This window comes from Gasterosteus aculeatus, chromosome Y, assembly GCF_964276395.1.
Source record: "Gasterosteus aculeatus chromosome Y, fGasAcu3.hap1.1, whole genome shotgun sequence".
NCBI lineage: Eukaryota > Metazoa > Chordata > Actinopteri > Perciformes > Gasterosteidae > Gasterosteus > Gasterosteus aculeatus.
In genome coordinates, this window is record NC_135709.1 from 5810288 (window position 1) to 5835938 (window position 25651).

The following is a 25651-nucleotide window of genomic DNA, read 5'->3' on the forward strand; positions in this document are numbered from 1 at the left end:
CCCAACTAATCCTCTCCTTCCGTCACTCGGACACCCAGGTGGCGGCTCGGATCTCTGCCTGTCTGAATGACATCTCTCAGTGGATGTCCGCCCACCATTTGAAAATCAACCCCAACAAGACTGAACTACTTCTCTTTCCAGGAAAAGACTCTCCGACCCAGGACCTGACAGTCAACTTTGGCAACTCCATGCTAACGCCCACTTTAACCGGTAGGAACCTCGACGTCACACTCGACAGCCAACTCTCCCTGACTCCCAACATCACTGCGACAACACGATCATGTAGATACACGCTCTACAACATCTAGAGAATACTTCCTCTGCAGTTCATCCAGAATGCAGCAGCTCGACATTTCTAGTTAGCCAACTAGTCATCACTAGCCATGACTAGTTAGCTAGTCCATCAATAGTGCTACCAGCTAGCTGCTGCTCTTTAAACAAAGCCTAGACGGTTGTCATAAAATGACTAACGTGATCAAATGTGACACGTGATTTAATTTTGCTGGTAAAGTAAGAAGTTGAATGGAGGATATGTAGAAAGAATTAAAAAAAGAGAAAAATTAAGAAATGAATGAAATGAATTCTATGAAGTTTAATACTTTTTTAGAAGTAATAAAAGCTGATTCCTATTGGCGTTACTCCAGAGTCACTCAGTTTATGTGTGTGAACAATCTGAGCATTGCAGATTTAAAAAATATCACTCATGCAAAATATTAGACTGATGCCTTCATTCACATCAAAAGCAGCTATTGATCACCTGATCAACTGATCAGGTGATCAATAGAAGATGAGGTTTGACCAATTCATTCTTATGGTATTATTAAGTCTGTCTGTAAAAGATTAAAGATTGTAAGGATGAATCTGCTGCTGCAGGGTTTATGGTCGCCAAGATGAAACCTCACATCTCTTTCACATTTCTAAGGTTGGTGAGAAATAAGAAGAACTCTGGCTGAGTGAGGAGACAGGAAGCAGAAAGAGGAGGGAGGACGTGTTAGTAGGGCGCACCGGGAGACTCTCTACTGGCCAGTGTGTCATACGGACCTCTCTTCCTGGTCCCCTGGTGCAGAGGGCTGTTCAGGTAGCTCACTGCACTCTTTTTCCTCTGAAACACCAACAAACACAATGAGTCCCGAGAAGAGACACAGCAGAGGAGGACACCTGTTAGACATCTGTAAGCACACCTGAGCATTACGTATAAAAGAACATGAAGCTTTTTCTGATGCGGTGTGGTTGTGAATATAATATATAAATCATAAATTAATATGGAATATGTAAAAGGAAGAAAGTAACTAGATTTCCAAAACAAAAATGTTTTCTTTCATAAGGATGCCGAGAGCACTCCCTGTACCTCAGGCTCGAACACGGCGCCGCTGTACACTGGGTTGGCTGTCGTTCTCCTCTTGCGTTCCTGTCTTTTGCTTTGAATCTCTGAATAAAGAAACACACAGAGTGAAAAGACAGTGGACCTATAAGAGGTGGAGGAGGAGGAGGCGAGGACTCACCTTCCAGGTGGTCGTGTGTCACAAGGCCTAGAGACACCATGAAGGCCAGTTTCTACAGGAGACAAACAGTCATTATCAGCTCTAAAGCTCCTCTGAAGAACCGACATTTATTTTATACACAAGTCAAGCTAACATTAGCATCCTCTCGCTAATTATCCCATAGACAGTTTATGGCGATCCTCATTGGGGCGAAGCTTCGAGGACAACGATTTTTACTTAACTAAAGTAACTGAGAAAAGGGAAGAAGAGGACCAGAGGCACTCATAAACTCACCTCCACTACAGAGAGGAGGGATTGTGATCATTATAGGCTCCTATATCATATTCATAAACTACCTCATCACCTTTAAACAAACCCTCTGAAGGAACAAACCAAGTATCAATGTGTTGTAAATAGTGGTGGGCCGTTATCGGCGGTAACGTGCTGCGTTATGGTGAGACTCTTAACGGCGATAAAGAAAAAATAGCGCCGATAAACCTCGACAAGACGAAGGTTGTTTGCACCTTGTGCAAACAGGAATTAGTTTACTGTAGAAGTTCTTCAAGTCTCAAATACCACCTAAACGCAAAGCATCGCTTAGCTAACGCGGAAGATGCCGGGCCAAGCACTGATGTAGCGCAGGGGAAGAGTCGTCGTCAAACTACTGTTTGAGTGCAACCGAGGCAAGCCCGTCAGCACAGCTCTATCGGCCAAGCTAACGAATCTCCTCGCTCAGTGAATTGCCATCAGCGTGGTAGAAGATGACAGGCTCGAGCTTGTTCTTCAGGCGGCCACAGGTGATCCATCTTACAAACTACCTGCTAGGCGAACTATCTTGAGGAGAATACATGACCAGCACGCCGCAGAGAAAGCCGCAAAAGATGAGAAGATGGTAGAGGCGAGGTGTGTAGCACTGACTGGGGACTATTGGACATCTGTCAACAACGATAACTACCTCGGCGTTACTGTACACCTTATCAATGCCAGCTGGGAACTTCACTCCTTCGCTTTAGGTAAGCTACATTATGTCATTTTGAATTACATCATTCTGATCTACTTTATCTGTCCATTAGGTGTGATGAAAACAGAGGAGCGTCACTTTGCAGAAGCGTGTGCCAGGCAGGTTCTCGATCAGTGGGGGATAGCTGACCAAATTAGCACTATTGGAACAGACAGCGCTCCTAATATGTGGCAGCAGGGAGAATACTGCCATTCGAGCATTTGCCCTGTGTTGCGCATGTTGTACAGAGAGTTATTGTAATGTCACTTCGGGAAGGTGGTTTTGATGGTGCGCTGGCCAAGTGCCGAAAAGTGGTCGGACATTTCAAACACAGTCCGGCCAACTCAGACGAGCTGAATGTCCAGCAAGCTTCCCTTGGACAAGTTCAGGAGCCACTCGTGCCAGATGTTCCAACACGGTGGAATTCCACCCTTGAGATGATCAGCCGCGTGAGGCGCAACAGAGACGCACTGCACACAACGCTGTCTCAGCAGAAGCACAATCTGGCCCTCCCAACAAATGCTGAATATGAGAAGTTGGCAAAGCTAGAGAAACTGCTGGAGCCATGCAGGTATGGTCTACAAAGATAGCGTGTTCATGAATTGGCACACAAGTTCTTTTAAATGTCACTTTGTATTTAAGAAACACATGCCCTTAAATGTAATGCGATTAAGAGCTTTAAAAATGTGTAATATGAGTTTAATGAATCAGTCATTGTTGGAATGCATTAACGATGCATTCCAAGTATTGTTCTTCGAATCTTTATTTCTTCATCTTCAACTTCTCCTTCTTCTATTTCTTCCGCGGCACCTTTCAACTCCTTCACACTTTCAGCTATTAAAACCGTTCAAATATTAAAATGTTCACCTCCTTTCTGGCTTGAGGGCTATGACTTTTCAGCTTTCTACCTCTTATGCTTGAATTTATATAAATCAATAATCATTAATATTTTAACATGTTTTTCAAATGGAGTTTGTTTTCAAATCCTCCTAAACTTCTTCAACTTTCAGATTTTTCAGCTTCGCAAATCTTTCAGCTACAGACACCATTTAAACTTTCAAATGTTGACACAAGTCTTAACTATTTTATTAAAAAAACTGCTTCTTGATATCTATTGTACTTTTTTCATAATCACTGATTATGTTTCACTAATTCTTCGCTCCGTTTCTGACTTTTACATGAGTGTGTATTGCGTCTGCTAGAGTGGGGACCTCGAGGGCTAGAGTGTGAGGCAGCGCCAGAATCTGCTTAAAAAAATATGGAACTTCTGTCCTTGCAGCCAAAGTATACATTCTAGAGGCTTCATTTCTTCAGATTAATGAGGGCATGGTTGTGCTGATTGGATTAATGTGTTCATAGAATCCCAGAGTTCTTTAGTTTTGTCGTAAGGAGTGTTAAAGTGACACAACCTCTGCCAAAAGCCCCATAGGCTCCAATACAAATCTGCCCACATATTTCTCACAAAAATCCAGAAGGTACACGTTTTGTCAACGGCCAATAATTTATTACCGGACAGACATAAAAAGCACATCCATGCGTTCGGAGGAGTCTTGGGTCTCGTCAAAACACCGTATTTTTTAGATAGCTGTTATAGTTTTGCGCTGAATGTCATTTGTTTGAGGTGTGGATTCTGTGTAACTCGCTGTCCTGTCTCTGCCCTTTGCAGCAGCTCGTTAATGAGCACAGGTGCGCCGTTGCCGTGGTTACTCGCTCACACGCTGCAGGATCTCTGTCTGTGACTCACAGCTGCTCCTATGACCTGATTAGTGGAGTCACATGACGCAGCTATGCTTTCTGTCAACAGACCAATATGATAAGGACACTCGCCCCCCCTCCACCCTGACCTCTTCTCACTGTTAATCACTCTCAGTCAGTCAGTCTGTCTATTTCTCCTCCTCTCTCTCTCCCTCTATCTCTTCCTCACCACCCCTCCCTTCCTCACCCTCTCTCCCTCTATCTACACCCCCCCACCCCACCCAATCCAATAATTTCAAAACAAAAGCCCCATGGAGGGAATTTTTACTGTAATGTTTGTGATGAGGCCTATTAATTAAAAACTTCTTAGTTTGAATAACAAACATTATGTCTCCCACTACGAATATTACTCGTACTTCTAGTACTACAACTGATACTTCTACTACCATACTACTAGTATTTCTACTGCTATTAATACTACAACTACTACTGATGTTATTACAAATACTACTATGGCTAATGTCGGGGGAGAATTTGTTGAGGTGCATGTTGTGAGAGTCTCAAGAACTTGTATGTGACCTTTCTTGGGAAACTCGTGACCTGACCTAGTCTACGATGAAATCCATATGTGGCTTGGACAGACCATATCATGTTCTTCTATTTACCTTTCTCCTCTGTTTTCCTCTCTGTCTAAATGATTGATTTGGTCCCACTAAGGGAGTGTCGCGGAGGTTCCCGAAACAACATCTGGTTACCATTCCTCGGACCTTCAGTGATGTATAAAAGCTCCTGGTTCCCCCCAGAAACTTTGTCAGATCTTCCTGCTCCTTTTGGGGGAAGGAACTTTCTGTCCCTTTTCAGCTGAATTGTAGTCATTTGACTTCTGTCTGTGCTTACGGCTTGTGCTGATGATTTCTGTATTCTTTATCATTTTTCTATATTCTAGTTAGTAATAAATACTTAATCACAAACCAAGCTCAAGATACTTTTGATTTCTCACATGGGCTTAATCCACAAATTTCCACCACAAACTTGGCGACGAGGATGGGATCGACGCGTGATCTGGACTCTGACGGACGGACAGGAGGCCATATAGTATAGGTGATTCCTCCCTGAGGGTGAGAAGCTGCCGTCCCGACGAGACCCGGATTACCGATCCATCCAGTTCAAGGAAAAGAAACGAAGAACACGCGGTGAGAGATCAAAATTATTTTAAGGCAGACAGAGTCATTGACAAAAGAGTTTTAGGCCTATCTCACAACGAGTGTGTTGTAGACAGACGTGTCTGGGTCACCTGTAGTATTCGTCACAAAGTTGCAACATCCTGTGTCTGAAGTTCACAGGCGCGACTTTGGATCAGTGCAGTAGACTGAGTGACCAGAGAAAGCAACGGTCAACTGACTTGCCTTAGTTATGCATGTGGTATTTCTTTGTTTGTATGCACCTTTATAGGCGCGCACATTCCAGGTATACAGATACAGATAACTAAATGGGTAGTGTTCAGAGTAAAGGGGAGACGGGTGATAACCATGAGACTAATATCCTGCCACTATTGTGTAAATTTATGTCAGAGCGTTATCCTGGCAGTTTGAATCAAATACAGAAATGGGTTGAATTGGGGTTTCCTTCAAAAGGGAGTTTGAGTGAGAATCAATTGGAACAGTTGGAATTGCAACTGAGGGAAAAGGAGAAGAACGATGCAGCTCAGCATGCAGGCCTGTCGGGAAGAAAGCAGAAGAAGAATGTGGTATGTAAGGCAGATTGGGAAGCTTTCAAGATGTGGAAGTATGAGTCGGAGAGAAGGGAGAGACAGAGGTTGGTAGCATTTAATTCATTAAAGACCGAAGATCCTACAAAAAGTTTTGAAATGTGTACCCCTTCTAACCCAAAAACACTTTATCCTTGTTTTTATGAGTTCCTGAGGAGATTGGTGGACACGGATCTGGACTCCCCCCCTCCCCTCACTGCTACTCCAGCTCCAGCCTTCACGAGCTCGCAGTCTCCTCAGCAAGAAGCAGCACAAGCAAACCTTCCTCGGTTTGACAACAGCCCACCAGGAGGGAAGCCAGATTCAACCTCCAACACCAGCCAGACGACCTTTTCACCTACTATGACCCGCTCGCAGGCTCAACAAAGGCGGGCCTTGCTAAGAGGAAAACAGGAGGCATTGTCTGATCCTGAAGCATCTTTTCCAATGGTAGAAGTGGCGGGTGCACAGGGAACGATGTTGGTGTTCAGACCCTGGTCCGATACCGACGAGGCCGAAGCAATGAGCCACGTTTGCAATCCTAAGGATAATCTTGCTAAGTGGGAGACTGATCTGAAGCAATTTGTCAGAGAATACCGTCCTACCATGTCAGAGCTGCGGCGTCTGATGTGCAGACTTCTGAAACATGACTATCACAGAGTTCAAGGTGTGTTCACCACCACAAGAATGGCTGCTCACCTGAAAGATCCTGATTATGAGAATGACACAAACGCGGCCTTTAGAAACGCTGTTGATGCTCTTGTTGTGATGGTAAAAGAACAATTTCCTCTGAGACTGAACCTTTCCACCATCACTTCTATGATACAAGGGCCACAAGAAACATGCAGCTCCTTCCTGGCACGCCTGACGACAGCCTTTGACACTCACAGCGGCCTCAACCGACCTGATCCGATGGGGGCACAGCCCCTAATGCCATATGAAGTCCATCTGAAGGAACATTTTATAAGCAGAATGAGACCTGAACTTAAACGGATGGTGAAAAGATCATGTGCAACCGGGAAAACATGTGCTCTTACAGACATCCTTCAGCACGCTGAACACGCTGAAGATGAGTTACACAAGAAAGAGGACAAACTAAAAGGTTTTGAAAAGGCTCAGTATGCGATGTTTACGTGCTTGCAGTGCCAACATTTTGCCCAAGGCCAACATGGAAGAGGAAGAGGTTATGGAAGAGCTCGTGGCAGAGGCAGATCAGATCGGACTTACGGGAATTATGATCCAAACGTGTGTTACAACTGTGGACAGCAAGGACATTGGCGAGCACAGTGTCCTGAGCACATGAGGATGAGACACATCACACGTCTGACTGAGGGAGGCAGAGGGAGGGGCGGACCCCAGAGACGGAGCACCCCACCACGATGAGAAAGTAACACACCCTACACAAGCTCATAAACGAAACAAATAGCTAACACAACCACACACACAACTGCACACACACACATCTTAGATTGCATGTCGAGTTATATTCAGAAATTCCCATAATTAACATTGACGATTTCTTGCCATCCGGTAACACTTGTAGTTGACTCAAGAGCATTTGGCATCGTATTTGAGCTCAACATCAGATGGCATTAAAAAAAAAAAAAAAAAAAAAAAAAGAGACTAAATTGCAATTGTTTTACATGTTTAACTACAGTCCAAAACCCTCCTGTATGTATATGGATGAAAACTATTAGCATACCTTGATGCATTAATTACTCATGACCGTGTACAAATTGCACATACGCACACAGTAGAAGATTACATGCATGAACAGTCATTAAATTGCACATCCCATGCAAGCACAGGGCGAGATAGAAGGTATGTGGACGTATGGCATGACCAAAAGTTGGAGAAAGAGAGATTATGGTTGAAGCATGTGTATTGGTCAGAGGAGGCTGCTGCGGTGTCTGTATCTCTCTCTCCTTCCCAAAGGGAAAAAAAAAGGGTTCCTTGACTCTACTCCACATTTCATTGGCTAAACCATCTCACTGGGAATGACAGGATCTTGGTCCATGGTTGCATGAGTGTGTCTCGGCCTAAAGTTCAGACCGGGTGCAGAGGATCCTCATGAAGAGTATAGCGCTAGTGGTAATGTAGATCGCACTACGTTGATCACACGAGTAAGTGTACACAGGACAGTAGAGCTCGTTGAGGAATACAAATAACACACAGACTTGTATAGCCACCCAAACAAGAAGACGTAAGCTGGTTTGTTTTTTTTTCTTTATTGGGCGTGGCTATAAATGGATAGGTGGGTTACCACAGAAGTCAGGTGTATTCCACAGAAGCGCTTAGGAACATCTACATAATTTATAACTCCCTGCAGGGTCGGCCCATCTAAATTATGTGGCTGATATGATGATTTGCAGCCCATCAAAGGAGGCTTGTAAAATTGATTGAAAACAATTTCGCTACTTAAACATTTGGCAGAGAACGGACATAAGGCTTGCCTACGAAAAACTTAAATTTGCTCTAGAACAAGTGACTAGAACAAGGCCTCAGCGCGTATGACAAACTGACTTGGACTACTGAAGCTGAAAAGGCTTTTCAGGACTTAAAGACTTCCTTATCACAGGCCCCGACTCTGGGCCTACCGAGACCTGACTTACCGTAGACTCAGTTCGTAGACCAGAAGGACTGTTACATGACATCAGTTTGTGTCATCTTCATGGAGGGGAACTTAGGCCTGTTGCCTACTTCTCCTCAAAACTTGACCCTGTTGCTTCGGGTCTTCCTCTCTGTTTGCGAGCAGTGGCGGCAGCCGAGAGAGAGATTTTAGCATCATGTGACATTATGGGCTACTGTGATGTGACACTTAGGGTCCCACATGCTGTCTCCCATATCTTACATGCCCAGAAGATTTCTCACCTCTCTGCTCAGAGATGGTTCAGGTGTCATACGACATTGTTAGGACTGCCTAACGTAATTGTCAAACGATGCAATGTCCTTAAACCAGCTACACTCCTTCTAACTGCAGATGATGGAGAGCCTCATGATTGTGTCGAAGTCTTGCAGCAGACATGCATACCAAGGCCTGATCTGTTGGACACAGCTCTTCCCAATGCAGATCTTGAGCTGTTTGTGGACGGCTCCGCTTCTCGCTCACCCGAAATAGGCAGCGGCCAGGAAACAAGGGAGCGGATGCGGCAGCAAAGAAGGCAGCCTCACAGGGCTTCCTTTTCCCCTTCACTTAAATGCTTTCCACACCGACCGATCCTAGTCCTTATGCCGACCTTCCCACACTTCAGTCTCTTGCCGGTGCAGAGGAGCATTCCCTGTGGAAACGATCTGGTGCCATTCTTGAGGGCGGAATCTGGACAGGGCCAGACAGTGGGCCTTGCTTGCCACATGCTCTCTTCCACATTTATGCTAAGTTGTCTCATGGAAGAGATCACGTGGGCAAAGGGGGAATGTGCACTGCTATAAATGAGCATGCTGATATATTGTGCTAACCTCTCCCCCTCACTCTCAGCACTGCACGGGCAGGTGAAAGCAGTTGGAGCCTGAGAATGAACATGTGCATATTCCTGACGCTGGCCACATTTGTGCGGATTTCCCTCACAATCAATGAGTTACAACCCCCTTATGTGAAGATCACGGATTCCAGCCTTCTCCACCTCTCCAATAGAGAATTTCAGGAAGGGAAAATAAGCTTCCACTGTCCAGCAAAACAATGCGACGAGACTGAGTGTTTGCTCTACACAATCGAACATGATGCATGGGTTAAAGTAGAAAGTCACGTAATTGAAGTTGTGTGTGTTCCCGGGGTAAGAAGAGATAGAGTATGTACTGTGTGGGTGCACGGAACATTTGATTTAGCAAATCCACCATTCTGGTGCAGTAAACCACGATCGTGTCAGTGAGACACAGCCTAAAACCGTACCACCTGAAATAATTTACGAAGCCGGTAAACCACAGGCCATGACCTCCCGCAGGCCAGAACAGCCCCCCACTAAAGCAACTTGGAGGCAAAGGTCGATCTCTTTCAAATGTCCAAAAGGGGGGGTGTGGAAAGGAGGGTTGCAAAGCTTACATGTTACGGCTGATCACGCCGCACTTAGGTCACTGGTCAGTCCTGAACTCAGAGGACTTTAGGACTCAGTGTCAGACAAACGACACTTGCACAGTGACTCTAAGTCCTAAATATGACACAAGTTGGGAATACCCGTTCTGGTGTGCTCAACTTGCAGACTGTACGACGGAGACAGCCCACTTCACTTGGCTAGATTGGCAGTATGCGTGCAAGGTAAGCCTACAGTCAAGAGAACTTCCAACCCGTACACCACCGTACGAGCCTGACAATATTGCGTTGACTATTGTGAATGACCTTGCTAACGAAAGGAATGTCTAATTGTTGGATATGTCAGCATATGCCCACTTCATCTAGAGCACCTATGCTGGTTCCTGTTCCATTCACGGAAGCCGAGGGGTGGCCTGAGCTATCTCATCGATTTGTGAGTAATGATAAAGACTGTTACACTCCTCCAAACGGCGACAACAGCGAAGAGGACAGTTGCCTGTGAGGGTGGAAGTTGTACGTTTTGCAGTTAAGCGGTTCAATCTGAAAATAGACCTATAGGTATTAATCAAGTGATGTTGTTTAGATTAACCTATTACAAATGATGTCCAACAAGGGTTACGATATCAAGTGCAAATGGCTCTCGGGGAGACTAATTGCACACCGGACAGTGAAGTGTTAAAAAACCTGCATGTACTCTCATACCAGATACAGCATCTATTCAATTGGAGATGGGCATACAGGGCATCCCCATGGCAAATGATTTTAAAGTCACACACTCAACCTGGAGTAGACATAATTGTAGTAAACCTTAATCCCAACCAGACCTCAGAGTAGAGATTGTACCAAACCAGCACCTCCCATTCCGGTCCATCCCTTAACCAACGGCAGCCGTTGTGTTAACTTCTATGCTCTGGATGAATTTCATCTAGGTACGAGTGACTGTAGTAATGATATTATCAGCTTCACCACTGAATCCAAAGATCTCGCATTACCGGAACAGGTTTATTTAGTTTGTGGCAACACTGCTTATAGCTGTGTTCCAGTCATAGGGAACCTTCATAAAAAGTCAGATACTGGGAAATGCTAGTCAGCATACCTTGTACCCCTAATTAGACAGGCTGACTCCAAGGAACTTGCTCCATTCCACGTACGTCATAAACGTGCCATTTCACTAGGTTCAAGGATTTTGAGCATACTAATACCATCGTATGGCACCTACAGGAGCCAGGAGGAAATAATGGCACTCTCAACAGTACTGGAAAGACACAGGAATAAGACTTCAAAAGCACTTTCCGAAATGCAAAAGGGAGTAAATTACATCAAACACATGGTATTACAAAATAGAAGGCCTCTGGACCTCGTTTTGGCCTCACAAGGCGGGGTATGCAAGGTAATTAACACTGAATGCTGCACTTACATCTCTGATGCAACATCATCAGTTTATGATGTGGTGGCAGACACAGAACAAGGCATTAAGGAGCTGCATGAAGACCACGGATGGAATCCTTTTGGGGAAATACAGGCACGAGTTGGATCACGGGGAACTTCTCTCTTCTAGAAACTGCTAACGAGGGGGCATAATTTTGTCTGTAATTATTTTAACCCTAATTGTAACTGTTTTAGAGCTCTTTGTAAGGAAGGTTGTCAGTACTTATGTATCAGTTGGACACATGAGTATTACTACGCAGCGTCCAGTTCAGAGATGGACTCCACCATATCCGGATAGCCTTGACAGTGACGACTGTGAATATTGTGTGTAACTGGACGATATTTTATGTGTTAGTGGTTAGTAAATGTTCTGATGTACTTTGAGTTAATGATGTATGTTCTACGATTTTTTATGTTTCATTTTTCATTCTTGATTTTTAATTGATTAACGTTTTCCTGATTTCTTAGTTGTCACAGAATGACAAAAAGAGAGGGATGTCGGGGGAGAATTTGTTGAGGTGCATGTTGTGAGAGTCTCAAGAACTTGTATGTGACCTTTCTTGGGAAACTCGTGACCTGACCTAGTCTACGATGAAATCCATATGTGGCTTGGACAGACCATATCATGTTCTTCTATTTACCTTTCTCCTCTGTTTTCCTCTCTGTCTAAATGATTGATTTGGTCCCACTAAGGGAGTGTCGCGGAGGTTCCCGAAAAAACATCTGGTTACCATTCCTCGGACCTTCAGTGATGTATAAAAGCTCCTGGTTCCCCCCAGAAACTTTGTCAGATCTTCCTGCTCCTTTTGGGGGAAGGAACTTTCTGTCCCTTTTCAGCTGAATTGTAGTCATTTGACTTCTGTCTGTGCTTACGGCTTGTGCTGATGATTTCTGTATTCTTTATCATTTTTCTATATTCTAGTTAGTAATAAATACTTAATCACAAACCAAGCTCAAGATACTTTTGATTTCTCACATGGGCTAAATCCACAAATTTCCACCACAGCTAATAGTGTTAGTATTACAGCTGTTTCTACTGCTATTGATACTAAACCAACTTCTACTGCTAGTACTACTAATACCACAATTACAACTATAACTAATACTACTACTAATATTACTACAAACAACTTCAAACCTCATTTTATTCGTCTCAGCTTTTGTTATTTCTGTACTTTTTAAAATTCATTTAAGCTCCTGCAACTTCTGTTTTGTTTTGCAATATTTCACATTTATTTCAGCTGTTTTCATTTCTGCTTTTTCAGCAAATCTATTGAAATTCAGCTTTTTAAAATAATTTCTGCTTTTCTTATGCCTCTATTAACAGCAATGTTTTAATATTCATTTCTGTATTTTTTTTTGCAAGATTTCACATTTATTTCAGCTGTTTTAATTTCTGCTTTTTCAGCAAATCTATTGAAATTCAGCTTTTTAAAATAATTTCTGCTTTTCCTATGCCTCTATTAACAGCAATGTTTTAATATTCATTTCTGTATTTTTTTTGCAAGATTTCACATTTATTTCAGCTGTTTTCATTTCAGCTTTTTCAGCAAATTTATTGAAATTCCTTTCAGCTTCTCCCATTTCCGTATTTTCAGCAATTTCAAATTCATTTCAGCTTTTCTAATATCTGTCATTTCAGCAAATGTATTCAAATTCCCTTCAACTTTCTGTATTTTCAGCTATTTTTAAATATTCAGTGCAGCTTTCAGCTTTTTGCATTCCAACGCATTTTCAGCAGGAAATGCTTTTTCTAGTTAATTATTTTATTGTATTGCTTTATTTTTTTATTTCTGTCTGTCTGTCTGTGTGTGGCTGTCTGTTTGTCTGTGTGTGTGTGTGTGTGTGTGTGTCTGTTTGTCTGTCTGTGTGTGTGTGTCCATCTGTGTCTGTCTGTGTGTGTGTGTGTGTGTGTGTGTGTGTGTGTGTGTGTGTGTCTGTCTGTGTAGGTACATCACTAAGCTCCTTGGTGGTGATAAGTATGTATCCTACTCTGTGGTTCTACCTGCCCTGTGCCACCTCCAGCATGCGATGAAGATCTTAGATGATGATCCTGCCTATATTGTGCGATTCAAGGCTGCCTTCACCAATGACCTCAACCAGCAGAGGGAGAAAATAAACCTGGAATGGCTTAAGGTATTGTCAGACTGACCAGAAGATAACTGCATTGTTTGACCATTATAGACTGTTAAGCCAGTAGATCGGTCAATGAATAGACGAATGAGTCATGAAGAAATATGGAGGTTGGATTTGGGAAGTGACATTTTCATCAATCAATAATTATTAATTTTTTATTCATCAAAGGTGGCGACTGCTCTAGATCCACGATTTAAGGACCTCAAGTGCTTGCCCAGAGCAGAGAAGGAGCAAGCGTGGGCAAAGTTAAGTGAGTTGGTGAAGGAAGAAGAACCTGCTCTGCAGCCACTCAGGGAGGAGAACCCTGAGCCACCCAAGAAGAAAACAGCCCTGCTACTGATGGGATCAGATACAGAATCAGATGGGGAGACACCAGAAGACAATACTGTGGAGAAGTACAAGGTAGAGCCCAGTTCCAGTCTTGATCAGTGTCCACTGAAGTGGTGGTCGGAGCACACTGCTGTCTTTGGTAAGATGTCCCACATTGCCCGTAAATACTTGGGGACTCCTGGTACAACGGTCCCATGCGAGAGACTTTTTTCTTTAGCAGGCCATATTGTGCAGAAGAGAAGATCTAGTTTGTCAACAGAAAATGTGAACAAGCTAGTCTGCCTGAGTGACTGGTGGAAGAAGGACAAATAGAGCTTGGACTGATTGACACAAAGCTACTGACTGTAAACAGTTCATCACGACCTCTTATGTACGACCTCTACAGTTCAAAATTAATGTTTAACTGAATAAACAGTTAGTAAACACAAGTACATTTTATTGAGCATGATTTATTTTCATCACCAATTATCATAATAGAACAGCTTTCTCAAGCAGTTTGTGATGCATTTTGGAAACAGGAGATGAGCCCCTGGTCTAATGTGCCACCTGGCTTGAGAAACCTGTTCTCAAAGACTTACTTTTAGTAATTATTTGGGTAGTACACATATTCTAAATGCCTTCGGCAGAATTCAAATGAGCCATTTTAATCTAGATTAATTCCAAGATTACAGTGAGATTAATCTAGATTAAAGAAATTAATCTATGCCCACCACTAGTTGTAAAGAAACCAAGGTTGAATTTCCATCTTCAACACTTCCTGTTTCTAAAGTACCTAAAAACTGATCCTCTATTGTCTATCAGTGAATATTTGTCACCAAGTTGCCACGGCGACTAGCAGCTGTGCTCCAGCCATCGGTACAGACCTCTGGGTTCTCCTCCTTCTTGGTTCTGGGAGGAGGAGGCGACAGCGGGGGAGAGGAAGAGGAGGAGATGCTGATGACAACCTTCTGCTCTGCTCCTCCTACAGCTGCTTTAACAGTCTGTTGAGAGGACAGGGTGAGATTCAGTCATGTGATCAGTAAGAAGAACATCACCTTTAACCCTCTGAACTCACAGTTTATGGGCTTTTTGATTTTCAAAATAAAAGTCTTGCTCCTCTATAGAACCATGATGACTAGAATTAGAACTCAATCATGGCTTCAGTGCAAAAAAATAAAAAAATAATTGTGTTGACTTTCTTTGATCATTTATTTTATATAAATTGTAAAACCAAAAAATCTAAATATCTCACATGTTTTAAGTGTCGACAAGTCCCACAGTAACTGGTAAACTATTTACAGATTTCCATCCTCTGCTCTGTGTCCACTTTCTGAAGTTCAGGGACATTTTGTTAGTGGAGAGCTTCTAAATGACACAGATAGAATAAAATGGCTTTGATGAGGTTTCCTTTGGGTTTTGCTTTGGGTAAAAGCGTCATCTTAATTACATGTAATGTAATGTATCAGTGACTGTTTGGTCACACGCAATGTATTCAGGGTTTGTGGGACAGGTAAACTCCAGAGGGAGGGTGGGGGGGGGTCTCCTACCTTGGGCTCGGCAATCAGACTGCTTATCTGGATAGGCTTGGCGGGAGTCGGGGTGAGGAAGGGCGTAAGGCCCAGCGCCTGGGCGGGGCTGGCGTGGCGGGTGGGACCAGCGGTCACCGGCGTTGTGATGACGATGCCCGTGAGCGCAGCGGCGCCAACCTGGCCACATGGCTGCCCGTTGACGATGCGGACCTGGTGGATGGGGGCCGCCGAGGGCAGCGAGGACGACAGCTTAGTGGCCAGCATGACAGGCCTCTGGAGCAGTTGGGGGGCTGCCATCATGGGGGGGGGAGGGGCCAGGGCAATGTGCACGTTTGTGGCTGGCTTCGGCCTGACCTGTGGACAATAGCCAGCCAATCAGAGAGCAGCACCAGAGAGAGGGAAGAACTAGGTAACGTCAATGTGGAGCTCTACTGTATCAGTACCACCACGTATTCTACTACTACCACCAACGACCAGGGATTCTACTACTACTACTACGACTATCACAATGGATTTTACTACTAATACTACGACTACCACCATGGCTTCTGATACTAATACTACGACTAATACACTAATGTTTTTCAAGGCAAGTTATTGAAACGATGACATCCATCTCTAGTTATTAAATATTAATCTTGGAACCGAGTCTCAAATGGTGAAATAAAGCTTCCTAAGCTTTATTGTGGTGACTTTGGCATTTACATCCAAGTCATTTTGATTTGAATATAAGAGTATTAGAATACTCCAGGTGCTCTCAGTGGCATCACTCAACACAGCTAAACATCACCCATCCATTTAAAAGGGTGAAGGGTTACACAAAATATCAAGAAGCTGCAGGACACACACACACACACAGTTGTTAATTGAATAAAGAAGCACAACGAGAGGACAAGAGATGAGTAGAGGCAGCAAAGAGCAAACAATGTTTTAGTGTCATCGAGCAAGGCATGAGTGTCTGCTTTGCTCCCCCCCGCTGGAGGGGGAGCGGGTCATCTCAGGGGAGACCACACACACCGGTCTGAGGGGGTTAGGGTCAGAGGCGGGGAGTTTGGGGACGCACTTGTGGCTGAAAGGTGGGTCGAGGCATCAGTCTAGGAGGAGGGACAAACTGAGAAACTTTGATTGGCTGAGTGGTGGTGTTGGTGGTGGCCTACACCTGAGACAAAACCACAGCAGATGTGGATCTGTGGTGCTGTTACACCTGCACATTTGTTTACATCAACACGTGGGTGGTTGCTACACCGAGACTTCTGCTGTTGTTATGGAGGATTTTCTTTCTAATGGGACTTGAGACTGAAGCTACTCAGGACGTTGTGATCAAACAACTCCTTTCTTCGACCTCTACTGGTCCTTTTCTAAGAGACATGAACAGACATGTGACAGGAAGGGGAGCGTCTTACCACCATGGTGTTCTTTGACACCAGTCGCACCGGCTCTGAGCTCTGATTGGTCAACTTGCTGACCACCTGCAGGTTGATGGGAGTGTTCTGCAGGTCAGGTTTGGGAATAGCCGTGGTTACCATGGCGACAGCAGGCGGGCGATGCAGCGGGACTGAGCCGGGCGGTTCGGCAGCGGCTTTCAGGACCGGCGTGAACGTCAGGGTCTGTGGACAGAGGGACAGTTATGGATCTACATCGGAGTGACTCTTAGCCTCGGCTAATGCCAGCTATTTCCTACATTACCCAGCATGCCATGTTACAGAAGGAAGGTTGGAGCTTAAACTCTGCATGATAGTTTGCCGTCATTTGATTTTCAATAATTAGTGTGTATGACATTTCCACTTTTACTGGATACTAAATTGTCAGTTTTTGTAAATCTAGCTAGACAGAAAGGTAATTATCTCTTAATTGTTAACTAAGTGTTAACTTTCACCTTAATTTCAGCAAACTAATCTGATTGCACGATTAAATATGTTTTCTTAGTTTCTTTATAAATGTATGCATGTGTATATTGTGTGTGTGTGTGTGTGTGAGAGATTGTGTATAATGTGTGTGTGTGCGTCCTACCTGCTGCAGTCCTCCAGGTATCTGCTGGCTCTGCAGCAGGTTGCCCGGCTTAATGTCACCCCCTGCTGGAGGAGTTTGGACGTGCAGCTGCAGCTTCGCATCCGGCACCTTTTTCACCAACAACTCCTTCCTCAGCTGCTCCACCACCTTCTTCTGCAGGAGAGGAGAGAGGAAACAGGAGTGTAGACGGGGAGAGAGGAAACAGCAGGTTAAGAGAGTAAACCCTCCACTAGGAGAGTTGATGAGGTCACAACTATCAAACAAATAATAAATCTTTATTAAGGCGTTGTAATGGAGAATGAGGACTTTCCTGTTCTATACACAGAAGGGTTGGTCCACCACAAGATGGTCTAGTACTAACTCTAGAGGGTCTCGTTCAGTAGTAGGTCTGGTTCCACCCTTAGCAGGTCTAGTTGTACCACTCTGGTTCTAGTTGTACTGTTAGAAGGTCTGGTTCCAAATGAATACATTTGACGTACCTGCTTCTCACTGAGGGCCGTGATCTTGGCTTGAAGTTCGTGGAGTTGCTTCTTCAGATCTGCATTCTGAAAACAGGAAACCAACGGCATCATGTGGTGCGTTCACAAGCAGCTACTGAACATCGGTACATCACAGACAAAAGCAAACACGCGAGCCCCAGTTTACCTGAGGGTCCAACTTCATCTGGGCAACCAGTTTCTGCAGAAAAAGAGGAGAGAGTCAGAAACCACAGGACCACCTGCTGGTCAACAGCAGTTCAGGCCTACTGATGGTGTGAGAGGAATACGATCATGTTGTCATATTGTGATCTCCATGATTTCAGGTCCTCTGTGGTCAACACTTGTCTCATTAAAGACACAGTTCAAATAACAATGAGGCTTACGTGTGATAATCCTGGAATATTAAATCTATACACAAACATAAGGATGTTTTTTCAAACTTTTATTTTCAATTTGTTACTGAAGATGATTTGACGAAATCGAATAACTAGATTATACTAGAATGATCTCATTTCGAGAGGTCGCATCCAGGAAGACGTTCAAATGAGGGACTAAAAAGAAGTGAATACTCACCATACGCAAGCTAATTAAATTCATCCATTATTCAGCTGTTTTTACCCGTTTAAGTAATTTGATATTTCTACATCTTTTGGTCATTGTCATTATTTCCTCTTCATTTTTTCACTCTTTCCAGGGTTACAACTTTGCATATAAACATTTGTATATGGACATATATTGTTATTATATACATACACAAATATACAGTGTATATATAGATTAACGCCTTATAGAGAGAGAGTTCTCCGACATCACTTCCTGTACAAGTGCCATCGATGCCGAAGACAGGAATCATTTATTTATTTTTATATACTTGAGCCATACATGCTGAACACCACACGCCGCAGCCGAGCATTCACTGTCTCACAGAATGTCCCACATAAAATCATGAAAGACGCTGCATGTCGTGCTCTTTGTAAAGTTTATTTTTTGCTTGATAAACTTCTGGATGTTTCATGTCTCACTGCTTCAATTGAAATGTATGATTATGAGTAATTAGGCTTGGGAGTTTGAACCCCGGCTGCTCCATGTCCCATGTCGAAGTGTCCCGGAGCAAGACACCTAACCCCTAATTGCTCCCCAAGGCAAAAATGTTAAAAAAGCCATGCATATAAAATCCAATGTAAGTCGCTTTTGATAAAAAGCATTAGCTAAATGACTTGTAATGTAAATGTAATGTAATACAAACATACTGATCCGCCCAAACAACCCTGCGATGGGTTGAAGAAACGTTTAAGACAGAGAAGGATCCATGTACTGTGATGGGTGTCATGTGGAAAGAATGAACTACGTAAAAGATGCACAATACGTTCAATTCATACGACAAATACACATATTATGGGTACTGAACATATTCATCATCATCATCATCATCATCTACTCGTCTTTTGACTTGATTTGCCGTTAAGAGAATCATGGTTTTGGTGATTTACTCGTCTCCCTTTGGAAGTAGGACGCACACGTGCGATCATCCTGATGACTGAAGTCTGGTTCAAACTAACAAGACTGTTTGATCAACCTTTGAGGAACCGAGATAGCCTGACTTCAATCATTGGGTTAATTTGAACCTCTTACACCTACTTTCTTCTTTCGCGCTGTCACTTAGTCCCTCTCCTCCTACTCACAAAGCCGGCAATCACCTTGACTACATCCTGCCCTCTTACGACACAACGGGCTGGCAAATCAGCCAGCTCCGTGGCTGTCTCAACCGGTGCCATGAGAGCCACCATGCGAGCATCGGAAAGGAGATGGCGTAAATATAAACGACCTGATGACCTGCTTGAATTTCAATCTCTTCTCTCCACTTTTTCTGCTTCTATCTCTGCTGCGAAAAGCTCACAATCCAGAATTGAATCTTCATTTTCTTACCCCAATAAACTCTTTTCTATCTATCTTTTCTACAATCTATCGCACCTGACCTTCTTCCTTTCTACACCTGTCTCATCAAAAATGCTCTATCGTCTGGCAGTTTTCCCAGTTCTCTAGGAATACTAGGAGGCAAGAGTTAACCCACTGAAGAAACCTACCCTCAACCCTTCTGAAGAACACAACTACAGACCAGTCTCTCTTCTTCCCTTTTTGTCCAAAACTCTTGAACGTGCGATCTTTAACCAACTCTCCTCCTATCTCCACCATAACAACCTCCTTGACCCCCACCAGTCAGGCTTCAATTCCATTCCACAGAGACTGCTCTCCTTGCTGTCTCAGAGCAACTCCACACCGCGGCTCGCCTCTCTCTCCTCTGTCCTCATCCTTCTGGACCTCTCTGCTGCATTAGACACAGTCAACCACCAGACTTGGTGTCTCAGGCTCTGCTCTCTCCCTTCTCTTGTCCTATCTCGACGGCCGCACCTACCGGGTAACCTGGCGAGGATCTTTGTAGGAACCATGTCCTCTTACTACGGGAGTTCCTCAGGGTTCTGTCCTGGGTCCCCTTCTCTTCTCGCTCTATGCCAACTCTCTTGGCGCTGTCATTCGCTCGCATGGCTTCTCTTACCACAGCTATGCCGATGACACCCAACTAATTCTCTCCTTCCCTCCCTCGGACACCCAGCTGGCGGCACGGATCTCTGCCTGTCTGACTGACATCTCTCAGTGGATGTCCGCCCACCATCTGAAAATCAACCCCGACAAGACTGAACTACTTCTCTTTCCAGGAAAAGACTCTCCGACCCAGGACCTGGCGGTCAACTTTGGCAACTCCGTGCTAACGCCCACTTTAACCGCTAGGAACCTCGGCGTCACACTCGACAGCCAACTCTCCCTGACTCCCAACATCACTGTGACAATACGATCCTGTAGATACACGCTCTACAACATCAGGAGAATACGTCCTCTTCTCACTCAGAAGGCTGCCCAGGTACTGATTCAGGCTCTTGTCATCTCACGCCTGGACTACTGCAACTCCCTCCTGGCAGGTCTCCCTGCCGCCGCCATTCGACCTTTGCAGCTCATCCAGAATGCAGCAGCTCAACTGGTCTTTAACCTTCCGAAATTCTCCCACACTACTCCACTCCTCCGCTCTCCACTGGCTACCGGTGGCTCAACCAGTTCAAAACATTGGTGCTCACGTACCATGCTGTGAATGGATCGGGTCCAGCTTACATCCAGGACATGGTCAAACCCGACATCCCGACCCGCACTCTCCGCTCTGCATCTGCAAAACTGCTTGTCCCTCCCTCACTGAGAGCAAAACACTTGACTAGATCACGACTCTTTGCTGTCCTTGCTCCGAAATGGTGGAACGAGCTCCCTGAAGACACCAGGACCGCAGAGAGCCTTCACATCTTCCGCCACAAACTAAAGACACACCTCTTCAGACTCTACCTTGACTAAAAGACTAACAAATAATATCCCTATGGTTGAATGCACCTATTTTAAGTCGCTTTGGATAAAAGCGTCAGTTAAATGTAATGTAACTAGCTAATGGGACCTTTGATTTGACTTAGTTGGACCACGTACGATAGACGGGGGCCTGGACTCACCTGATGGATCTGGATTTCCACCTTCAGAGCCTCCTGTAACATCTGGAGCTCCATCATAGATCCAGTCAGTCTGCCAGCCGATCGATCAGCCTGCTCTCACACACACACATACATACATACACACACACAGCGTCAGGGCCTCATATTATTACTACCGTAATAAGGGCAACATGTTACAGTATAAATAACTGTTTATTAATAAGAGTACTTCTACCTTAACAACGTCTCCAGAAGGAAAACCATCCACCTGAAGCATTAAAGTGCCGCTGGAAACAAACAGTTACACTTAAAAAAACAGAACGCTTGGTTATTATGAAACAAAACCTTCATGCTATGATGGTAATTCTCCTTATTAGTGCATATGTGGCACCCCGGACATTTTTAAGGACCTCCATTGTTTCTTTGAATTGTATTGTTTAGTGCCAATCCCCTGTCATTGTGTTTGTTTTGATTATTGTGTAAAGAAATCCTTCGTGTAACTTTTTGAGCCTGCCTCCTTCCCCCTGCAGTGGCAGTGGTGCAGCACTCGTTTCCGCCAACAGGTGGCGGTAGCGGGTTTAGTAGGCCTGACGGGCGCTGTAACATTTGCGCAGAGCAAGTGACTCCGCGTCGGGAAGTACACACAGTCGTTCTGATTCTGATTGTTGCTGACTGTCTGTTATTATTGCAGAATAAAACACACCTGAACGGAGCCTGTTGCAGTGTGTGTGTAACACATATAATGAACTCTTTCATCAAACTTAACATGTTGGAAATTATGTTCCTACATTCGTACTAAACAACTCCCCGTGTTGACGTAAAAACCATGAAATATCCATCATTCTTAGTGAGATCATTTTAATATTACATTTTATCAACACAAAGCCAGGTTGAGGTACTTTGTGTTTCAAAAACAATATTTACCTCTGATTATTTACGCATTTCATGTCAAATATAACTTTGAAGTAAAAATGTTTGAACGTAAAGTTTATATAATCAAATAGAATAAATAAAACATTAAAAATAGGGATGCGTGATAATTATTTTTCAGTTTCTTATAACTTTAATATTGTTAGTATCTTAATAAGACTCACCGCCTGGCTGTGGAACTGGACTCCACCTCCCGTGCTGCCCTGTTAAACATGAAAAACGCACCGCGTTAACAGCCTGTGATCAATAAGAAATATGTAACTCGGATACATCGGTTTCTGTATCAATAACTTGTTGTGATGTGAGATTATATTTCAGAATGATCAATCTTCAAATATCTATTTGTGATTATATTTCATGGATATTCATTTGTTTGATTATAAAATAGGAATATTTATTTGAGGATCTGTGGCGGAACCGTGTCCTCTACTGGAGTTCCTCAGGGTTCCGTCCTGGGTCCCCTTCTCTTCTCGCTCTACATCAACTCTCTCGGCGCTGTCATTCGCTCGCATGGCTTCTCTCACCACAGCCATGCCGATGAGACCCAACTAATCCTCTCCTTCCCTCCCTCGGACACCCAGGCGCAGATCTCTGCCTGTCTGACTGACATCTCTCAGTGGATGTCCGCCCACCATCTGAAAATCAACCCCCGACAAGACTGAACTACTTCTCTTTCCAGGAAAAGACTCTCCGACCCAGGATCTGACAGTCAACTTTGGCAACTCCATGCTAACGCCCACTTTAACCGGTAGGAACCTCGGGGTCACACTCGACAGCCAACTCTCCCTGACTCCCAACATCACTGTGACAACGCGATCCTGTAGATACACGCTCTACAACATCAGGAGAATACGTCCCCTTCTCACTCAGAAGGCAGCGCAGGTACTGATTCAGGCTCTTGTCATCTCACGCCTGGACTACTGCAACTCCCTCCTGCAGGTCTCCCTGCTACCGCTGTTCGACCTCTGCGGCTCATCCAGAATGCAGCAGCTCGACTGGTCTTCAACCTTCCGAAATTCTCCCACTCTACTCCACTCCTCTGCTCTCTTCACTGGCTACCGGTGGCTGCCCGCATCCAGTTCAAAACATTGGTGCTCACGTACCATGCTGTGAATCGATCGGGTCCAGCTTACATCCAGGACATGGTCAAACCCGACATCCCGACCCGCACTCTCCGCTCTGCATCTGCAAAACTGCTCGTCCCTCCTTCACTGAGAGCAAAACACTCGACTAGGTCAACACTCTTTGCTGCCCTTGCTCCAAAATGGTGGAACGAGCTCTCTGAAAACACCAGGACCGCAGAGAGCCTTCACATCTTCCGCCGCAAACTAAAGACACACCTCTTCAGACTCTACCTTGACTAAAAGACTAACAAATTGTAGCACTTGAATTGTACTTATAGCCACTCATCTGGCAAATTGTAAATTGGCTTATTTGAGGAAATTGCACTTTCTTGTTTCTTGTTCTTCTGAGTTTGTATCCTATGGTTGAATGCACTTATTGTAAGTTGCTTTGGATAAAAGCGTCAGCTAAATGACATGTAATGTAATGTAATTTTCCACACACACAAACTAAAGTAAAATATTAATTGAAGTGTGGAAAGTAACTCTGAATACTACTTGAATGTGAATTCACCCATTCACAGCCTGATGACAGCAGCTACCACACAGTGTCACCTGGCCATCAGTGACTAACATTCATCCATTCACAGCTACAGGAGCCATGTGGGTTCAGTGGGGACGTCGTTGACGGTCTGACCGGCCAAAGTCGGTAACCCCCGGCAGCAGGCCGGATGTGGCCCGTGGGCTGGAGTTGGAGACCCCTAATGTAATCTCCTTGTAGTAGAAATATCTGCACTTAGAGTACATAAATAGTATCACCTTTGTGTAATTATAATATCTGTAGTAGTACAAGTACGTAAGTAGTATCACCTTTATGTAATCAGTAGTAGTAAAAGTACATAAGTAGGCTTCTCTTTGTAATTATAGTATTTGTAGTTGTAAAAGTAGTATCATCTTTGTGTAGTTATAGTATCTGTGGTAGTAAAAGTACGTAAGTGGGATTATGTTTGTGCAGTTATAGAATTGATAGTAAGAGGTAAAAAGTATTAATATTAGTACTATCTTAATATTATTGAAGATGTCAGATAAGTAGCAGTAAAACATACAGTACAGTTTCTCTGAGATAATATGGAATACAAGTAGTACTACCATAAAAAATGGAAAAACTCATTACCAACAAGTACCAACCCTAACGAGCGAAAGTACTCCTCTATAAAATGTCATAAAGTAGCCGCATCGGTAGAAAATATCATGGAGATATTGAGTACAACTACCTTAGAAGGACTGAGTGAGCCTGCGAGAGGTTGTGACCTTTACAACTAAACTCTCTTCACACCAGACTCTTGCCTAAAAAGTTGTTAAGTCCCTGTAGTTTGTGTTCATCCGTTAATAAACTTCCACCGGCATCAATTGCATGTACAAGTACATTAAACTTGTGTTAAAAAACAGTAGTCTAAGAAATAATGTGATACAGCAGTACAAGTACAATATGAATATCTTGAATGTAGAGGAGTAGGAGAAAAAAAAAACAGTACTTGAGTAAATAAGAGTACATTTCAGCACTGTGCATGAAAATATTCAAGGCATGTACCTGAAAAGGCTGCCGTTACGCAGGCATGTTGTAAAAGTACTTTGTAGGGTGTGTACAGGTGGTACCGGGACCTCTGTTAATTTGGAGTAATTGTTCCCCGGGTGGGACACCAAGTTGTCCGGATAAACTTCCATCAGCATCACATGCCGTTGCAAAGGGCCCCGAAATGAAGCTTAAAATGGAGGGTTAAGATGAGAGCCTTTGCTGCGGTAGAAGACTGACAAAGTGTTGTTTTTGTTTCGGCGGAGGAATAAATGTTTTATAACCTTGCTATTAAGCCACTATGGCCGCCTGGATGTCCATATGCAGCGGATCAAACACCCGCTGAGCCTCTCCGGTGAACCACACCGTCCATCGGCGTCCCTCGCGTCCCCCATGTTGATAAAAGAAGAGTCCGAACAGACGGACCCCTCCGACATTGCTCCGCTGCGAGATGTTACGGAGAACAAGTGGATGTAGCGTTAGCTGCTAAGGCTAGCGCCTCCTGCTAGCCGCCGCGGAGCTAACGCTAGCTAGCCACGCTGATAACTTGCACCGAAAGGAGCAATAATCGAGTCGTTCGGCGGCAATTTGACAGAGAAAACCCCACACAAAGACGGGCCATACGAGGGGGTAAATAACGCAGGAAGGGTCTCGCGGACGGGACGCCATTTCTCAGAAATCCCGACACCGAGAGTCGGTGGGTCCAAGTTATCCCTCGGCCCCCTTGT

At 44.2% G+C, this 25651-nt stretch overlaps 2 protein-coding genes and 1 pseudogene across 6 annotated transcripts in view; 2 read left to right on the plus strand and 1 right to left on the minus strand.

Moving 5' to 3' along the window:
• LOC120812335 (PHD finger protein 21A-like) overlaps window positions 1-25651 on the minus strand; it is a 32960-nt gene that overhangs the window by 6838 nt on the left and 471 nt on the right. For 2 of the 4 annotated variants that reach the window (XM_040168220.2, XM_040168225.2), the window contains exons 1-13: window positions 24942-25522; window positions 22454-22492; window positions 21595-21646; window positions 21381-21470; window positions 18005-18037; window positions 17839-17904; window positions 17360-17512; window positions 16753-16956; window positions 15368-15703; window positions 14705-14821; window positions 1503-1554; window positions 1349-1428; window positions 1042-1102 (exon numbers count right to left, since the gene is read on the minus strand). In XM_040168220.2, coding sequence (XP_040024154.2) covers window positions 1042-1102; window positions 1349-1428; window positions 1503-1554; window positions 14705-14821; window positions 15368-15703; window positions 16753-16956; window positions 17360-17512; window positions 17839-17904; window positions 18005-18037; window positions 21381-21470; window positions 21595-21646; window positions 22454-22492; window positions 24942-25081 — 1423 coding nt within the window. In that variant the 5' untranslated portion in view covers window positions 25082-25522. Of the gene's footprint in view, window positions 1-1041; window positions 1103-1348; window positions 1429-1502; window positions 1555-14704; window positions 14822-15367; window positions 15704-16752; window positions 16957-17359; window positions 17513-17838; window positions 17905-18004; window positions 18038-21380; window positions 21471-21594; window positions 21647-22453; window positions 22493-24941; window positions 25523-25651 lie in introns of those variants that run through there. The other 2 variants (XM_040168222.2, XM_040168224.2) reach the window with 1 other exon arrangement.
• On the plus strand, window positions 1673-14267 carry LOC144391334 (E3 SUMO-protein ligase ZBED1-like; annotated as a pseudogene). Its single transcript, XR_013455247.1, has 4 exons — window positions 1673-1690; window positions 1899-3052; window positions 13325-13511; window positions 13680-14267. The product of XR_013455247.1 is annotated as an E3 SUMO-protein ligase ZBED1-like (transcript).
• On the plus strand, window positions 2983-7461 carry LOC144390929 (uncharacterized). The gene has a single exon (XM_078097428.1). It carries the CDS (start codon window positions 5666-5668, stop codon window positions 7304-7306), a length of 1641 nt encoding a protein of 546 aa, XP_077953554.1. The 5' UTR covers window positions 2983-5665; the 3' UTR covers window positions 7307-7461.